The following is an 18,827-nucleotide window of genomic DNA, read 5'->3' on the forward strand; positions in this document are numbered from 1 at the left end:
ATTCCTACCTAAAGTCATTTCCCCTTTTCATTTAAACCAATCGGTAGAATTACCGGTATTTTTCTCGCAACCTCAAACTGTTGCAGAAAGGGCTCTACACACGCTAGATGTCAAACAAGCCTTACTTTACTATATCCAAAGAACACAAAGACCAAACAACTATTTGTCTCTTTCTCTCCACCACACAAAGGCAACCCCATCTCAAAATCAGGGATAGCTAGGTGGATTGTGAAATGCATCCAGATTTGCTACCACAAAGCAAAACGAACGCTATCTGTTCCCCCTAAAGCCCACTCTACACGAAAGATAGGGGCTTCTATGGCTTTTCTAGGGAACATCCCATTAGATGATATCTGCAAAGCAGCTACATGGTCAACACCGCACAATTTCACTAAACATTACTGTGTAGATGTGCAAACCAAGCAACAAGCTAGTGTGGCCCAGGCTGTACTAAAAACTCTATTTCAAACCACTGCAACAGATACCGGTGGTCGCCGCTAAGGTTGGGAACTGCTATATAGTCTATGCAAAAGTGTGTAATCTGCAGCTCATATGCCTCGAACGGAATATGCTACTTACCAGTATGCATCTGTTCTTGGCATGTAGAGCTGCAGATCTACACACGCCCACCCGCCTCCCCGGCTACCTGTATCTGTTCCAGTTTATCTTATTTAGATACAACACACATGGGTTTCTTCACTGTTATTACTACGCTCCATCTTTCCCTGTTGGCGAAAAACAATCTGAGGATGGAGCCGAAGCCCATGCGCAATACGATCCAAGGGAGGAGTCACCGACCTCGTGACTTCCAAAGACTTTCCAAAAGGAAAAACTGCAAACATCCGGGCCCAACACCAGATGGCGATCTATGCAAAAGTGTGTAGATCTGCAGCTCTACATGCCAAGAACAGATGCATACTGGTAAGTAGCATATTCCATCTTCCATAAGTGGTGCTAGCACAAGCTTACACAGGCTGCAATGGCAGGCCTGTAGTTACAAATTGAGTGGTCTCTCATGGGTGGTATAATACATGCTTCAGCCCATGGGGGACCCCTGGTGTACCTATGCCCTGGGTACCTTAGTACCATATACTAGGGACTGATAAGGATACACCAGTGTCCAATCTGGGATGTACCCAAGTACTTACCATACCAATGTAGGGGAGAAAGCACAGAGACTTGGGTCCTGATTAGCAGGATCCCAGTCACACTAGTCATAAACAGCATTACATCAGGCAAAAAGTGGGGGTAACTATAAAAGAAGATTCTTCTTTCCTACAGCAACTAGTTAAGATTCATCAGAAGAGGCAGAACCATACTATCTGCTTGCGACACCAATGGAAAGACAAACCTATTGCATGCGCCCTGTGGCTAGTATCAGTAATGTATGATCCTATTATCGAGGAAAACACCATCCTAGTCCTACTTGATCTAAACAATTGGAGGCTGAAGTCAACTCACCCATAACCAACAATGAGGTTAAAAGATAGGCTACAAAAAACTCCAAAAGCATTTAATAGCGAACTCTGTTCACCAAAACAAGCCACGTACAGTATTTCAGCCCTTTCTATTGCCTTTCACTATTCACCGATTTGTCTAAGGACCTCCACCCTTCCAGAAAACAGGGACAGGACTGGCTGGTTCAGCAGAGGCTTAAAGCCAATAGCAGCTGCAAACATCTCTCTAAAATGAAGAAATAAAATGTTAAACACTGACAAACTTCACTTGATGTCACTGTCGAATATATGAAGCCACTTTCAGGAAAGTAAGACTTCACATGTCTTGCTGCACTGAAGCAACGTGCCATCCTGAGAACTGCACAAAACAGTTGATGAATTCCAGAATGCACTTCTACTGGCCTAGTTCAATCACAAGATCTCTACAACACACTGGCAATACAAGGGTAACAATGGCATCATCAAGAATCATTACTCTAGCTGGCCAAAAGGGTTGCTTTCTCTTGAACAGCTCACCTCCATTACATTGGCTGAAATCATTAAAGCAATTGAAGATGCTGGTTCTCTAGCATACTTTTGCCCTCTTTATGAAAATGTTCCTCTCCACCTTGATACACTCCCACCATTATCCACCATCAGCCGCTTCCTGTCCTCTGTCATGTCCATTAACGATCTAAAGGCCTCCCCTATAAAGGCAGTGTACAAGAAACAAGACCTTGACCACTAGACACATCCAGCTTCAGATCAATCCCGATCTTCAGTGAAGCATTCTTGAGCAAAGTCTTTGACAGATTAGCTCACTTGGTATAAACAGCCTTCTTCCAGACTGCCAAACAGGATTGGCACTAGAAGAGGGCCCAGAATAGCATCTAATATGCCTCGGCAGTCCTCCACAGACAACAAAGGAGGCACTCCCTTCTTCTATACCTATATTCTTCCCCCCAAACGGTTCACAAACCCTCCTTACTAGAGCAGTTGAGTGGTCCCAAATTTCAAGGTACCACCTTGAATTTGATATCCAATCCTATTGAAATATCCCATATACTCACGAGTGCACCTTTCAGGAATTCCTATTTTTGCCCTTGGACACAAATGCAAGTCAAGCTCCACAATTGTCTCTCTTCTGCCACTCAGACATCATCAGATTCGTCAACCTTACCTGCTACACCTATGCTACTGACCCCAGGATCCTTCTTGTGCTGAAAATCACAGAAAGCTGGAATAATCCTGGCCTGACAAAGTATATCTCGAGAGCAATGTTAGGCTTTGCTCCTCAGAAACTAAAGGTATAAACTGGACTGAGCACCATCTAACTGTCATTTGCCTTTGTTCCCCACAAAGGCCTTGAAAAATCTACTTGCCCAGTCACTTTTGCAAGTCAAATTTTATCAGGACGAGCTATTTTTTAGGGCTTACTTTTCCTTTCTAGTGAGAGAGTTTGAGCTGGCAAAGAACAGGTGTTCTGTTCAATCAGAAAGGGAATGAGCAATAAAGATGCCGTTGTATTTTGTTTCTGTCTTGTCACATTTGCTGTTCAGATATCATATGTCAGCTTATTTCTTCTTGCAGATGTATGCTTATTTTGTCATGGAAATTGGGGTTTACATTTTTTTTCTCTGAGTGCAAAGTTAGAGGATTTTGTAAAGTGAACTGTCTGAACAACGGCGTGTGAAATGAGACTATGGGATATCATATTTTTTTTCATAACGCAGCATTTGAATAGCTTGTAACTGAACTGTACAAATATTTTTTTTTTAAATAACAATTGGGAAAGCATGTTTTTTTGTAATTCTGAAGTGTGATAGAAACAAAGATTTAATATGATTAAAACAAATTAGAAAACCTTACCTTGTGATTTGCAAATTATATATAATTGCTGAAACCCAATTTCCACATATTATCGTTTGTACACTGTATACTATAATCAGCTAAAACGACATGTCAGTGGAAAGCTTTGTGGCCATTTCATTGGAAAATGTGCTGTCTGTAAATGGCAGTGCAATACCACATCATGCTTTAGTAATGTATTTATTAAAAGTGGGAGTATTTAAACATGAAATGAGTAACATACCTGCTCCTCCACAATGACTATTAGTGAACAAAGAGGCATGTCAGGGTTCGTGGATCCTATAAGTGGGCTAGATTCTTCATACATTAAGCAAAAGTTTAGTCTATTAAATTAAACAAAATATTTTTTGTTTGTACAGCAGACATGCTGAACTCTCCTATTTGAAGGTGCTCTTATATGCGATAATGAAGAAAATGGCAACTTTGTGAAATAACATATTTGCCTAGGATCACACAATTTGAGGCCAGTTTTTGAACTTAGTGTAGTATTTAGATAAAGTTGATTTTTAAGATCACTAGACCTACAGGTCTGCATACATTTGCCTGCCACAGGATCATGCAGCTCTGGAATGGAGCCACCACACAGCTTCTACACATCTACATCCATGATCATCCCAGCCCTTAAAGCTATCTATCCACTGGCTGTCAGTGTCAAGACACATTTCCTTGAAAGTTTTCTGCATCCGATGGGGCATGGCACTGGAACAATCTTTTTACATCACAAACTCCAAACCTACTGCCAGAGATGAACCCTCAGATCCAAGATCCACCTAAAGATGCGTATCACCATCCCTCCATTCAGTTAGTCTAATTCTGTACTCTTGTAAAGAAAGACGGCACAAATGTCGCCATTTCAGTGTTGCATAGAAACTGATCTCATTGTTGCTCATTAACAGGTAACAAATAGTAACCCTCCCTCCATTCCATCCAAAAATAAAGCATAGCTCATCTGAAATCCCCTCAAGGGTCTATGATCCATATTAATCAGCACTTACATTTACCTTCCATCAGGGTTCTTGTAAAGTGACTACTCACCCGTGGGAGTCTCATGGCGCTGAGTGGGTAGAGGGTGGATCTGCGGTTTTGAGGTCCTTCCCGAATTGGGGCAGCGATGGTGATTGCCTGAGGTGTAGTAGCATGGAGTTCCAGGTCTTTGCAGCGAGGTAGGAGAAGGATCTTCATCCAGCGGTGATCATGCGGGTCTGTGGGATGGTGGCCAGGGACAGTTGGGCAGAGCGGAGCTGTCTGGTGGGAGTGTAGAAGGAGAGGCGGTGTTTCAGGTACGCAGGGCTGGCGTTGGGGAGGGCTTTGTAGGCGTGCATGAGGAGCTTGAAGGTAATTCATTTGTTGATAGGTAACCAGTGAAGGTATCTCACGGGGCCGGTGATGTGGCTGCAGCATGGGATGGTCAGGATGAGTCTGGCAGAGACGTTTTTAATGTTCTGCAGTTTCTTTTGGAGTTTCTGGGTGGTGCCGGCATGGAGTGTGTTGCCGTAGTCGAGGCGGCTGCTAACAAGCGCATGGGTGACCGTTTTTCTGGACTCGGGGATTCACTTGAAGATCTTCTAAAGCAGGCAGAGCGTGTGGAAGCAGGAGGTCGAAACGGTTTTGATTTGGCAGTTTATTGAGAGCGAGTAGTCTAGGATGGTACCTTTGATCTGCTCCTTCCACCCCACAATGAGGAACTATGCAGGCAGCTAGATCTCAAAAATCACACCACAGGATTGCAACTCAACCGCTTATGTCACTGACTCAACCTGCAGACCGATTTAGACCACAGCCACCCAGAAACTAAACCTCAAGGCTTAACAGCACTGAACTGGCTCCTATCTAGTAGAGAAGAATGGACATGTTGTAGAGTCAGATGAGTAAAGTCAGTGTTGTGGCCCTATAAGATGTGAACTATCAGTTTCATGTGAATTACCCATTCAAGTCTTAAACAGATTAATTGAGCTTTTCATGCTTTAGCAGTTGATGTTGTTGAAATGAGTAACTTTGCACAAAACGTGGCAGTACCATCTGCTTAAAAGTGATCGCAGCCTCAAGATGTTTGTGTATCGTTTTGAAAGATCTTGTATTAATGAATGCCTAGTATTTTGCGCAAGACAAAGTATTTCCACATGAACTAAAGCTTTTAATATTTAGAAATACCTTTTAACAAAGATGTTATTTCTTTTTGTAGTTCAAACAAGCAGTGTACAAACAAACAATGAAGTTATTTGCAGAGTTGGAAATCAAGCGGAAAGAGCGAGAAGCGAAGGAAATGCACGAAAGGTAATTGTATTTACATAGCGCTTACTACCCCTGACAGTTTGCTAGCACTCTATCCTGAGGACTTTGTATTATTTAAAATTTGTGCTTTTCATGACTGAGTAAAGCTGCTCAGGGCTAAAACCATTTCTAGAGATAATCATTCCTGGAAGCTGCCTTAATCGCTTTTTGATTGACCTAGTACAGAGACAGTGATTGCTGTTTTGATAATTGTTTTGAGGTACGCGCCAATGGTTTCTAGATGGAACTTGAAAGTTATGTTCTTCCTTATTCTTGACTAACACCCTTGAGTGACTGTTTTGTTTTTATTTATTTTTTTCCTTGGGGAGTTTTTTTTCTTGTATCCTGCTCTTCTCATGGTTGCACTTTGCACCTCTTAGATTTCACAAAGGGACATTTTTGTTTCTGTGAGGTTTGTATCACTCCAGGCATCATCTGATCTGTTGTGCAGTCATTCAGTCTATACATGTAAATCAGCATTTTCTTGCTTCTGTGTATCGGTCTTGAATGTTTTTGACAAACCCTTTTTTTTCGGTTTCTGCAGCTCCTTCTTCAAGGACCCCTTGTCTTAGGCCCATTAAAGTCTGCCATGATCGCAAGAGCTCCTTAATGTTCTGGCTACATAGCCAATCAAAGCATCCCATAAGTGCCATTCCAGGCTAACACCTAGGGGTCCCCAGGCTGGGCCTAGTGAGATATGCAGGCCATGTGACAGTCATAATCCTTCATGTTTTGCTGTCTGACTCAGAGGGTGACCCAGAGGGGCCTTCTGGGCCTTTTCCACTCGATCATGAATATGCATAGTCTATATTTCATGTAAATCAAATTCTTGCAGGCTACTCAAGCTTAGCATAGGTGTAACGAGAATTTTGCATGTTTTGGTTAACTACTAAAATTAATGGCCTACGTGTATTGGTGAGCGTTCATTAATTAACAAAATATCTATTTTCTTTCAAGAACTATCAAGCAGAATCTTGTAATTCATTTGCAAGTGATGGGCCAGTAAAATGTAGGTTGAATACTTTGCATTTGGTGTTTTGAAACATTGGGTACCATTGTTGTGTTAGTGGAGGTATGATCAAAATAGGTGTTGGTCCCCACAGACCAGTGAATGTAGCTGCTGCGTTGCATGGTGTCATGACACCTTTAAAGTTGTGCTGAAGTGTGACTGGGCCAAGCAGCAAATGGATTAATGAATTGTATGAAGGTGCTGGAACAAAGTTCACAAAGGGGATGCCCTGACGTTGGTCGTGGAAGGACTGCAAGGAACTATGGGCGATTTTGTGAGAATCGCAATTAGGTAATTGCAATTTGCAATATATGAAACTCCATGAGTTTCATATGCCGATTCGTAGTGGGTCGCAAACTGACCTACCTCATTAATATTAATGAGGTATATCTGAATTTGCGACCCCCTAGGAATCGCAAAAATCACAGGGATGGTGGCAGGCTGAGGTCAGCAGACCACCATCTCTGTTATTGCTTTTAAATAAAGCAATCTTTTTTTTTTGGTTGTAACGCAGCCAGTTTTCCTCAAAGGAAAACAGGATGCTTAAAAAAAAAAAAAAAAAAAAGTTTTCATTTCATTTTTTAATAGTAGGCAGTGGTCCGTGGGACCACTCCCTGCTCTTAAAAATGCTTTTACAAACATTCACAAAGGGGAAGGGGTCCCTTGGGGACCCATCCCTATTTGCGAATGGGTTACCACCTACTTGAAGTAGGTGGTAAAATGCAAATGTTTTGCGACAACATTTCGGTAACAAAACTTTCATACATACCGATGCGATTCGATATTAGGAAGGGACGCCCTTAACACGCCCCTTCCTAATACCGAATCACAAAACCCAATTTGCGATTCAGTAACAGGTTACTGAATCGCAATTTGGTTTGATGCATGTGAAAAGCCTTTTTTGCGTTCGCAAACAGGGTGATTCTGCGAATTGGCCCGTTTACAAACTCAAAAAGGCTTCATACATGTGACCCTATGTATGTTGTAGGGAACAACATGCCATCAATTTAGGAGGCAGTGGAGAGAGCACAAATAACCAGCCCAGAAAAAAACTGTGCAGGATCTGATACCTTGTCTCCTCATATCTCTACTGTTGAAAGTGCATTAAAGGTATATAATGGCAGGAGCCAGAGATTGCAGCAGTTCAAAAGCTGTGCTTTTACAACTGTTGCCACCTCAGAAACTAAAGTAACATTTCTGTAGACTAAAGCTAGTGGGATGAACACCCTAATTTTGGACTTGTTTCTGCCCACTGCTCATGGGAGCCTTTCAAAAGAGGTGCTGAACTTGTCAAGTGACGTGATTTTGGATGGAGGTGCATCTAGCGAGATTTCAGTTTTATGTACCTCACTTTTGCAAGCCAGATTTTGTTCTGTGAATTATGCGGGCCAGGACAAAATTCTAGCAGTGCAAATTCATGATGGAGGAATGTATGTACCAAACCAGCAGCAAGGAAGGATAACGTGACCTTGAACAACTTCAAAATACACATCATCCTTGACTTCAACCTTGTCACTTTTGTGATACAAGCAGGACTTGCAAGTCATTATTAGCAGACGGTTGAGGTCTAATTGCATTTCCTAGTGTGACTTTGGATCAAAGTAGGAGTAAAGACTTAATGAGGGTCCACTGGATTGACTTTACGATAAAGAAGACCAAATCATCTAGCCAAATAGGGTTGATTATGGTCACATTCATTTGTCTTAAGTGGCAATCGTAGTGATGGCCTGAGGTGCTGTCCGGATGTGCTGTGACTATAGTGCTGTAGAATGCACAAATGTGCTATACGTGTGTGATACGGAGAAACCAGATATTTTGAGTTACAATTTTAACAGTGGATGGCTGAGTGATCACCATGGTGTGCAGAGGTATCAAGGTATGGACACTGTTATATGTTTTACAGTACTAAAAAAGATCTTTCCTTTTACGGTGTTTTCCATGCCAGCAGAAACCTTTCCAGTTTTATGTGCTCTTTATGGCAGGTATTGTTGTAACTGCTTTGCTTATCTTGCATTAAAAAAAGTAAACCATAAGTAGTTTTTAAAACCGAATTTTTTCATAATTGTGCTGCTAATTATTAATCATAATACATCACCTTTATTTTACCATGCAGGAAGAGACAACGGGAAGAAGAAATTGAGACTGCAGAAAAAGCAAAACGTGATAGAGAATGGCAGAAAAATTTTGAGGTATTTTTGTATGCAAGAAGTGTTCTAATGCCAGAGTTGTAATACTATTAATGACTTTTGCTATGAAGTGTTTGCTGTGTCCTGTAGGTTTGCAAGGGTTAACAGAATTGCAACCACTTCTACAATCAGTTTCTCCTTCTCCAGGCTGTTTTGGGATGATCTTCCCAGCAGAACATTTTGCTCAGGTAAAAAAAAAAAAAGGCCTGAAGAACATATGCACGACCCGCCCATGACTGATGTTACTAAGTTTAATATCCTATGAACTCTGCCATCTCTGTTCGCTCAAGATGCTTCACATTTAAATCATCCTGTCAGCTTAGCCTAACCCTGCTGGCAGGTACTAGACCAAATATGCTTCTATTACAGCAGGACAGGCTTTTTTCCTGTTTGACAAGGCTGGCAATAGTCAAAGATTTGTCTTCATCTAGATTCTCACACCTTTGTACTTTGCCTTCCAATTGTTGCCTGTAAAAGTCAATTCAGTCCTTTGTAATGGACCTTTTATCAATCCTCTTGTTTATTATAAAAGAAACTAAGCTACTGGCCTTTAAAAAATATTGTACCTCCCCCTTGTCCCAATTATTGAATTCTGATCTTTGGCACGTGCACCCGCTATAGGCACCTGCTGCTCAAAGGTGCAACCCTATGGTCCTATTATACCATAAAACACAAATGTTGCTGCACTGGAGAGCCAATGTTAATTTAAAGAAGTCCAATTCCAAATTTTAAATGTTCCATATCCTCTTTATTTTACTTGTGTAGACACAAAATGAAACTCCAGACATTACAGCAAAAGCCAACGTGTTTCGTTCACCACATTTGAACTTCTTCAGGGCAAATACATTTCATATCCGTTAATCATTTATTCCTTGATTCTACCTGCCACCATGAGGAAGAGTCCTTCATGCGTGGATAGGATCTCTATTCACAATTAAACCGATTTTCACAATAGTTCAGGCCAGTCCACCCATATGATTGACACCTTGATTAATGTCCTTAGGTGCACAATCAGTCGCTCACACCCGGTTCTCCAAATTATTAATTCTGGTTACTGCCTGGAGTTCATCAACACTCCTCCAAACATTCCCCTAAAATCGCACAGACTTTCACCACATCACCTAGACCTTCTCAAACAGAAAGTACAATCCCTGCTACTAAAACAAGCCATAGAGCCCGTACCGCCTTAGCATTGGGGGTCGGGCGTGTACTCCTTTTACTTTCTAATTATAAAAAAGGACGGCTCTCTCAGACCCATATTGGATCTCAGAGACCTCAACCTTTACATACAGTCAGACCACTTTCACATGGTAACACTGCAGCAAATAATGCATCTTTTGCAAAAGGGCGATTTTCTTTCTACTCTAGATTTAAAGGACTCCTACTTTCATATTCCAATCCATCCGGCTCACTGCAAATTTCTCAGGTTTGTGGTAGCAGGTCAACACTACTAATTCAAGGTGCTCCCATTCGGAGTCACCACTGCCCCCAGAGTCTTCACAAAATGTCTGACGGTAGTAGATGTGCATCTCAGAAGACAAAGCCTACATGTCTTTCCCTATCTGGATGACGGGCTCATCAAAGCCAGCACATATCAGCAATGTCGCAACCACACTTCAGTAACCATTAAGCTGCTTCAACAGCTAGGGTTCTCAGTCCATGTGTTAAAATCACATCTTCAGCCAAACAAGGTTCAGGATTACCTAGGAGCCACTCTAGATACTCAAAAGGCTCTAGCGTATCCCAATGCAGCCAGAATTCAAAACATTCAGGCACTCGTTCTCAAATTTCAACCCACTCGGTCACTTGCGGCTCGAGTGTTTAATCAACTTCTGGGAATGATGGCATCTTGCATCCTGATAGTTTCCCACGCCATGTTACACATGCGTCCACTTCAAGAGTGTTTAGCCAGTCAGTGGAACCAGTCACAGGGTCTATTAACCAATCCAGTGTTGATAAGCGGCCGTACGCATTGCTCTCTGCAGTGTGGAACACACAAAACCTGTCTAAAGGGTGGCCGTTCATAGACCTGCTCCAGAGACAGTGTTAACAGCGGACGCATCCCTTACTGGCTGGGGAGCTCATCTTCAACAACACACAGTGCAAGGGCGGTGGAGCCTACAGCAAAGGTTGCTTCACATCAATCATTTAGAACTCATGGCACTCTTTCTAGCGCTCAAAGCCTTTCGAGATCACCTCTCTGGCAAAGCTGTACTAGTCCGAACCGACAACATGACAGCTATGTATTACATACAGAAGCAGGGAGAACACACTCTCTCCAACTGTCCCACTAAGCCCAAGACATCTGGAAGTGGGCGATACACCACAACATTTAGCTCCTAGCAGAACATCTCCTAGGAGTCAACAATCAGATTGCGGAACCCCTCAGCAGGCTAAGCTGTCAGATACACGAGTGGGAACTTCACCCTCCGGTTCTCCACCCATACTTTCAAGCCTGAGTAGTCCCTCACATAGACCTGTTCGCTACACCCGAAAACGCAAAATGCCAAAGCTTCGCCTCCAGGTATCCACACCCGTTGTCCAAAGACAATGCTCTATGGATGAACTGGTCAGGGATATTTGCCTACGCTTATCCGCCTCTCCCACTCATTCCAACAGTGGTTCAGAAACTCAGGCAAACATCGCTCACGCTAATACTAGTAGCACGTCAACCCTGTTGGAACTCTCTGGTTCCACACCAAAAATTACATTTAACTCCCAGTCTCCTCACACAGAGCCATGGAGAAATCAAATACCCAGATCCCAAACAGCTGAACCTTGCGATCTGGCTCCTGAAGTCATAGAGTTTGGTTATCTCAACCTTCCACCAGACTGTATGAACATAATTAGAGAGGCCAGGAAGTCTACCACAAGGGCCTGCTACGCAGTCAAATGGAAGCGTTTTGTTATCTATTGCAATAACAATCACATCAACCCTCTTGATGCTTCCATACTGAACATACTGTGCTACCTACTACATTTGCAGCAGTCCGCATTGGCCTATACATCCATCAGACTGCATCTTGCTGCTATAGCAGCTTACCTTCAAAATGGGCAACACTTATCACTATTTCGGGTGTCTGTCATCAAAGCATTCATGGAAGGGCTAAAAAGGGTAATATCACCAAGACTTCCACCTGCCCCAGTATGGAATCTTAACATAGTCCTCACAAGACTAATGGGTCCGCCATTTGAACCCATGCACAAATGTGAACTACAGTTCTGTAGTAGGGGATCTCTGTGTATAGTCATAATCTAGTGAATAGTCCCGCCCATGTGCGTGGACCCCGGAGCAATAAAAAATAATCTCTAAAAGGTGACAAATCATGCAGACCTGCATACACCTTTAAGAGAGAATTTAATTTAAAGACAGATAATGCAGCCTATACCCACAGGCTACACTGTCCAGTACTTCAACTAGAATTCCACCAATATCCACAAACAGCACTGCCTGTCTAGTTTTTCTCCACATAGGAAAAAACCCTGCCTCTACCAGCAAAAGCCTCTGGAATGATAGAGAGGAAGGAGTGGACAGACAAGCCCCATAGGCTGCCATTATGTGGCTTGGAACAGGATACTGTGCCTTTAAGAAAACTTTCCAGTTTTCCAGAACTTTCCCCAGTATCCCAGAATGCCCAGCAGGTCCCATTTACTTTCAGTTCTTTTTTCCGGCTCCTGCTAGCAGGACCCTGGAGCATTGAGCTCTCCCTTTTGCAAGGGTTTCATTGAGATTTTGGCAATTTTTGTCATTTTTTCTTGTGTTTAGTAGCTGGTACTGTCAACATGCCTGGCTTGTTCGACAAGTGCCCGGAATGTGGTCGAAAGAAGGCTAAAACTGACCCACACGAGGTGTGCATAGCTTGCCTTCCCCAGTCCCACGTGCCTGAAAGCTGTACCATCTGCCACTCGTTTTCAGCCAGGACCCTGAGGGACAGGATGAAGAGCAGGCTTCAAGCTCTGGAGGAGCGAAGACTGAAGGCACCAGGTGGGTCTGGAGGGGCTGATTTGGCCCATACTGAGGCCTCTGGGGGGCTCCCCAGGGGCAGGAAGACCAGTAAGCGCTCCCACTCCCCGTCGACGTCGAGGGCGTCGACGGCGACGTCGAGGAGGATGACCACCGTCTGTTCGCCGTCTCCCCAGGGCTCTGGGGAGAAGCGGCGTCGACGATCGCCGTCGAGGGACCTGAATAGGCTGCCGTCGACTACATCGGCGTCGTCGGCGACGACGCCGTCGTCGGCTTCGTCCAGCGGTCGGCGTCGAGTGAAGACCCGGCGTCGGCGTTCGGCGTCGAGGGATCGCAGCTCGCCGTCGATGAAGAGGAGAAGGAGATCGACGTCGAGGCGAAGGTCGCCGTCGAGGCGAAGGTCGCCGTCGAGGCGACGGTCGCCGTCGAGGCGGAGGTCGCCGTCGAGGCGACGGTCGCCGTCGAGGCGGAGGTCGCCGTCGAGGCGACGGTCGCCGTCGAGGCGACGGTCGCCGTCGAGGCGGAGGTCGCCGTCGAGGCGGAGGTCGCCGTCGAGGCGGAGGTCGCCGTCGAGACAAAAGTCGACGCCGAGGAAGAGAGAGTCGCCGGGATCGGTGTACTCGGTGGTGTATACCCCGCCTCGGATGCCTCCGTCGCCTCCTCCTCTCCCACCTCTGCCACCGCCTCCTCCACCGCCGCCACCTCCTCCACCAACGTCTCCACCTCCGCCACCGCCTCCTCCACTACCGCGGCCGCGGACGCTGTCTCCGCCACCCCAGCCTCTGTTGCTGCCACGCACTCCGGGGACTAGGGTGTCGCCGGTGGACGACTTGGTCTCGTTCCAGGAGGTGCTGTTGCGAGGGGCTGCGAAGCTGAATATCACGGTGACGGTTCCAACACCCACGACGTCCGTGATATTTGAGACGCTTCATAAAAGACACTTGTCTCGCCCCCTCCTGCCTCTCGTGCCTGGACTGGTGGAACCAGCCTTGGAACTGTTCCTCACTCCCGCAACGGCGAAGGCCGCTCCGTCCAGGCTCATGAAGAAGTATAGGGCCCCGGAGTCGGATCCGTCCTTTTTGAGAGTGGACCCGAAGCCGGATTCGGTTATCGTGACGGCGGCGAGAAAACAACATGCGACCGCCCCGGCCTCCACGGTTCCACCGGACAAGGAAAGCCGCTGGCTGGACTCTGCGGGCAGGAAGGTGTGTGGTACCGCCGCCACCACGATGAAGGCGGCGAGTGCAGCGGCGTTGTTGGGCCGTTACGACCGGGCCCTGTGGGAATCCCTGCAGCAATATGCGGACCTCCTGCCACGAGACAAGAAGGAGGACTTCTTGGAGACGGTGCGCGAAGGCATGCTGGTTTCTAACCAAACGATCAGCGCAGCGGCGGATGTATCGCTATTGGCCGCCCACGCCTACTGTCATGGCGTCCACCAGCGGCGCCATTCCTGGTTGCGCATGACGTCCCTCAAGCCGGAGGCGCAGCAAAGAGTGGCCAACCTGCCCTTCTCGGGGGAAACCCTGTTCAGGAAGCATGCGGACGATGAGATGGCCCGCATGAAGGCTGAGGCGGAAACCCTGACGGCCGTCGGGTTAGAGAAGGCCGAGAAAAAGAAACGACCGTTCCAGAGGAGGTTCGGGTCGTCGGGCCGAGGGCGTGGGCAGGGCTCGGGACAGCAGCAGCCACAACAGCAGCAGTTCCGCAAGCCCTTCCAGAAGCGCCAGAGGGGTAGAGGAGGCCAGCAGGCTACTACCACAAACAAGGGCCCGGCCGGGTCTCGGCCCTGAGCTGTTACTTCCCCCTCAACCGTTACCCACTCCAGTGGGGGGAAGCATTCAATTTTTTCCGGCAGAGTGGAGAACAATTACTCAGGACAAGTGGGTGCTGAATATTGTTTGCAATGGATACAGTCTTCGGTTTATCAGCCCGCCTCCAGCGATTCCGCCGGTCAGCTCTCGCTTCCAGCTGAGGGAGCTCCAGGCGGAGGCAGACATCTTGTTGAGAAAAAAGGCGGTAGAAGAAGTACCTTTGTCTCAAAGGGGAAGAGGTCTGTACTCTCGGTTCTTCCTCGTTCGCAAGAAGGACAAGAACGAGTTCAGGCCCATTCTGGATTTGCGACAAGCAAACCAGTGGATTCGCAGAGAGAAGTTTCGCATGCTATCGTTGCACCAGATTTACCCTCAGCTGCAACGGGGAGACTGGCTCTGTGCCATAGATCTACAGGATGCGTACTTCCATGTGCCCATAGCACGGAAGCACAGGAAGTTCCTGCGATTCCAAGTCGGCGCCAATCACTATCAATACACAGTACTGCCATTCGGGCTAAAGTCTGCTCCCAGGACCTTTTCGAAGTGCATGGCGGTGGTGGCGGCACACCTGCGGAGGAACAAGGTGTTTGTCTACCCGTATCTGGACGATTGGCTGATCAAGGCATCATCCTTCGAGGAAGCGCAAGAACACTTCCGATGGACGTGCGAGCTCTTGAACAAGCTGGGGTTACACGTCAACATGTCCAAATCGGTCCCGTCTCCGGTACAGTGCATACAGTACCTGGGGGCCTCCATAGATACGCGGTCAGCAAGCGTGTCTCCTTCGGAGGAGAGACGGTTATCACTCCTTCGGAAGGCTCAGGACCTCAGGACTGCTCCATCGACGACTGTGAGGAAGGTGTCGTCTCTACTGGGATCGATGGCCTCCTGTATCTTCCTCACTCCGCACGCACGTCTACACATGCGACCACTGCAGGAGTGCTTGGAGGATCAGTGGGATCAGAGGACAGGCTCTTGGGACGACAAGATCCGACTGTCTCTACATGCTCGTCAGTCTCTGAAGTGGTGGTGTTCGGCGGAAAACCTCCTCAAGGGGGTTCCCTTCCACAAGGACATTCCCACGACTAATGTGGTGACGGATGCTTCTCTCCAGGGCTGGGGTGCGCATTCCGGGGACCTGCAGATTCAAGGGAAGTGGTCTCCTTTGGAATCGACGTACCACATCAATTTCCTGGAACTCAGAGCTGTCTTCCTGGCACTGAAGGCTTTCCTTCCGTCCTTCCAGACCAACTCGCTGCTGATACAGACGGACAATACAACCACGATGTATTACCTCAACAAGCAGGGGGGGTCGAGATGGCGCACTTTGTCGCAGGAGGCGCAGGCGATCTGGCGCTGGCTGCTGGCCCGAGGACTGACGATTACGGCCACGCATCTGCCAGGGGTGCAGAATGCTCAGGCGGACGCCTTGAGCAGGCTGATTCAGGAAAACCACGAATGGGTCATAAACGACGAAGTACTAGGAGAAGTCTTCGCAAGGTGGGGGACTCCAGACGTAGATCTGTTCGCCACCGCCGAAAACAGCAAATGCCGAGACTTCGCATCCAGGTACTACCAGCGGGGGACGCTGGGGAATGCGCTATGGATCGATTGGTCGAACAGCTTTCTGTACGCTTTTCCACCCATTCCCCTGATTCCGGCGGTGCTCATCAAGCTGTCCCAGTCCAGGGCGCGGATGATCCTGATCGCCCCGGAGTGGCCCAGGCAGTGGTGGTTCACGGACCTTCTTCACCGGTCTCTCCTTCCTCACATGCGATTGCCGTGCAGGCCGGACCTTCTCACGAAGTTCGGGGGGCGGATGGTGCACCCCAACCTCTCGTCTTTGAGTTTGGCGGCATGGCTCCTGAAATAGTGCAATACGGTCATCTGAATCTACCAGACGATTGTATGGACATTCTGAAGGAGTCTAAGCGACCTTCCACTAGGACATCCTATGCTTACAAGTGGAAGAGGTTCTGTATCTGGTGTAAGTCCAAGAACTTTGATCCGACAACATGTAAGGAAGATGTCATCCTTCCATACCTTTTGCATCTGGCGCAGTCTGGCCTTTATTTCCATTCCATTAAGGTTCATCTGGCTGCTTTGACTGCTTACAGGAAGTGCCCTTCACAGACGTCCTTCTTTCAGATTCCTGTGGTCAAGGATTTTTTGGAAGGCTTGAAGAAGGTGTTTCCTCCTGTCAGACTTCCCTCGCCTTCTTGGGACTTGAATGTGGTGCTGTCCAGACTGATGAGGGAGCCTTTTGAACCTATTCACAAGGCTTCATTGCAGCACCTATCCTGGAAGGTGGCGTTCCTAGTGGCCATTACATCGGCCCGCAGGGTGAGTGAACTTCAGGCATTATGTTGTCAAGAACCTTATACTGTGTTTCATGCTGCTAAGGTTGTGATGCGTACTCACCCTAAGTTCCTTCCTAAGGTTATCTCTGACTTTCATGTCAATCAGACCATAACTTTACCTACGTTCTTTCAGAATCCCTCTTCACCAGCGGAAAGGGCTCTCCATTCCCTGGATGTTCGAAGGGTGTTGAAATTTTATCTGGATAAGACCAAGGATATTCGTAGGTCTGACCAATTGTTTGTTAATTATGGCTCAGTCAGGACTGGTCTTGCGACCTCTAAGCAGTCCATCTCTCGGTGGATTGTGTCCTGCATACAGTTGTGTTATCAAAAGGCTAATAAGACCTTAGGGGGTAAACCTAAGGCTCATTCCACCAGGGGCAAAGCTGCCACGACGGCTTTGCTGCGTAATGTTCCGATTGCGGAAATCTGTAAGGCGGCCACTTGGAAGTCGGTCCATACCTTTGCTGCGCATTACTGTCTGGACACGGATGCCAGGGCAGATGCTCAGGTTGGGCAGGCTTCGCTGCGAAATTTGTTCGCACAGTAGTGGTAGTGTCTTGTGTGTTCTCCACCGCTTTTGTTGTGTGGGGATGGGCTTGCCATTCTATTCACTAGATTATGACTATACACAGAGATCCCCTACTACAGAAGGAGTAGTTTCTTTTCTGTAACTCCAGTTCTGTAGTAGGGGTATCTCTGTTATAGTCATAAGCGCCCGCCCTCCTTCCCGGTGGAGAGATACTTATTCATATGTAGAATGCTACAGGTCTGGCGTGCTACGCCTTCAAAAAGAACTGAAAGTAAATGGGACCTGCTGGGCATTCTGGGATACTGGGGAAAGTTCTGGAAAACTGGAAAGTTTTCTTAAAGGCACAGTATCCTGTTCCAAGCCACATAATGGCAGCCTATGGGGCTTGTCTGTCCACTCCTTCCTCTCTATCATTCCAGAGGCTTTTGCTGGTAGAGGCAGGGTTTTTTCCTATGTGGAGAAAAACTAGACAGGCAGTGCTGTTTGTGGATATTGGTGGAATTCTAGTTGAAGTACTGGACAGTGTAGCCTGTGGGTATAGGCTGCATTATCTGTCTTTAAATTAAATTCTCTCTTAAAGGTGTATGCAGGTCTGCATGATTTGTCACCTTTTAGAGATTATTTTTTATTGCTCCGGGGTCCACGCACATGGGCGGGACTATTCACTAGATTATGACTATAACAGAGATACCCCTACTACAGAACTGGAGTTACAGAAAAGAAACTACTCCTTCCTTACTTGGAAAACAGCTTTCCTAATTGCAAATCACTTCATTAAGGAGAGTGGGTGAACTAAAGGCACTAACCATAGAAGAACCCTTGTTCCAGTTACATAAAGATAAAGTAGTTCTTCGTACCAACCCCACATTGCTACCTAAGGTTGTATCAGCATTTCACATCAATCAGTCGGTTGAATTACCTGTATTCCTCCCTGAGCCTGACTCTGTTGCAGAACAAGCTTTACATACCTTAGATGTCAGAAGAGCTCTTTTGTATTACACTGAAAGAACAAAATCATTTCGTAAAACTTAACTCTTTGTAGCTTTTGCACCACCTCACAAAGGCAATCTTATCTCCAAATCAGGAATTGCTAGGTGGATTAAGTGTATTCAGATTTGTTATCAAAAAGCCAAAAAAACCCTAACAGTACCTCCTAGAGCACATTCCACTCTCAGGTTAGGGGCTACCATGGCTTTCTTAGGTAATATCCATATACTAATGATTTCTGCAAAGCTGCAACATGGTCTATACCACGCACATTCACCAAACACTATTGTGTAAATGTGTTAGCAAGACAATAAGCTAATGTGGGTCAAGCAGTACTTAAAACGTTATTTCAGACAACTTCCAACGGTTACAGGATAGCCACCGCTTCGGGGAGACTGC

General features: G+C 46.4%; 1 protein-coding gene across 1 annotated transcript in view; it reads left to right on the forward strand.

Annotated features, from left to right (window-relative positions):
- Positions 1–18,827, forward strand: part of DNAJC8 (DnaJ heat shock protein family (Hsp40) member C8) — a 214,241-nt gene that overhangs the window by 167,074 nt on the left and 28,340 nt on the right. Inside the window, exons 7-8 of the mRNA XM_085647574.1 lie at positions 5,488–5,579; positions 8,699–8,774. Coding sequence (XP_085503700.1) covers positions 5,488–5,579; positions 8,699–8,774 — 168 coding nt within the window. The remainder of the gene's footprint in view (positions 1–5,487; positions 5,580–8,698; positions 8,775–18,827) is intronic.

The sequence above is a fragment of the Triturus cristatus genome, chromosome 3_2, assembly GCF_964204655.1.
Source record: "Triturus cristatus chromosome 3_2, aTriCri1.1, whole genome shotgun sequence".
Taxonomy (NCBI): Eukaryota; Metazoa; Chordata; class Amphibia; order Caudata; family Salamandridae; genus Triturus; species Triturus cristatus.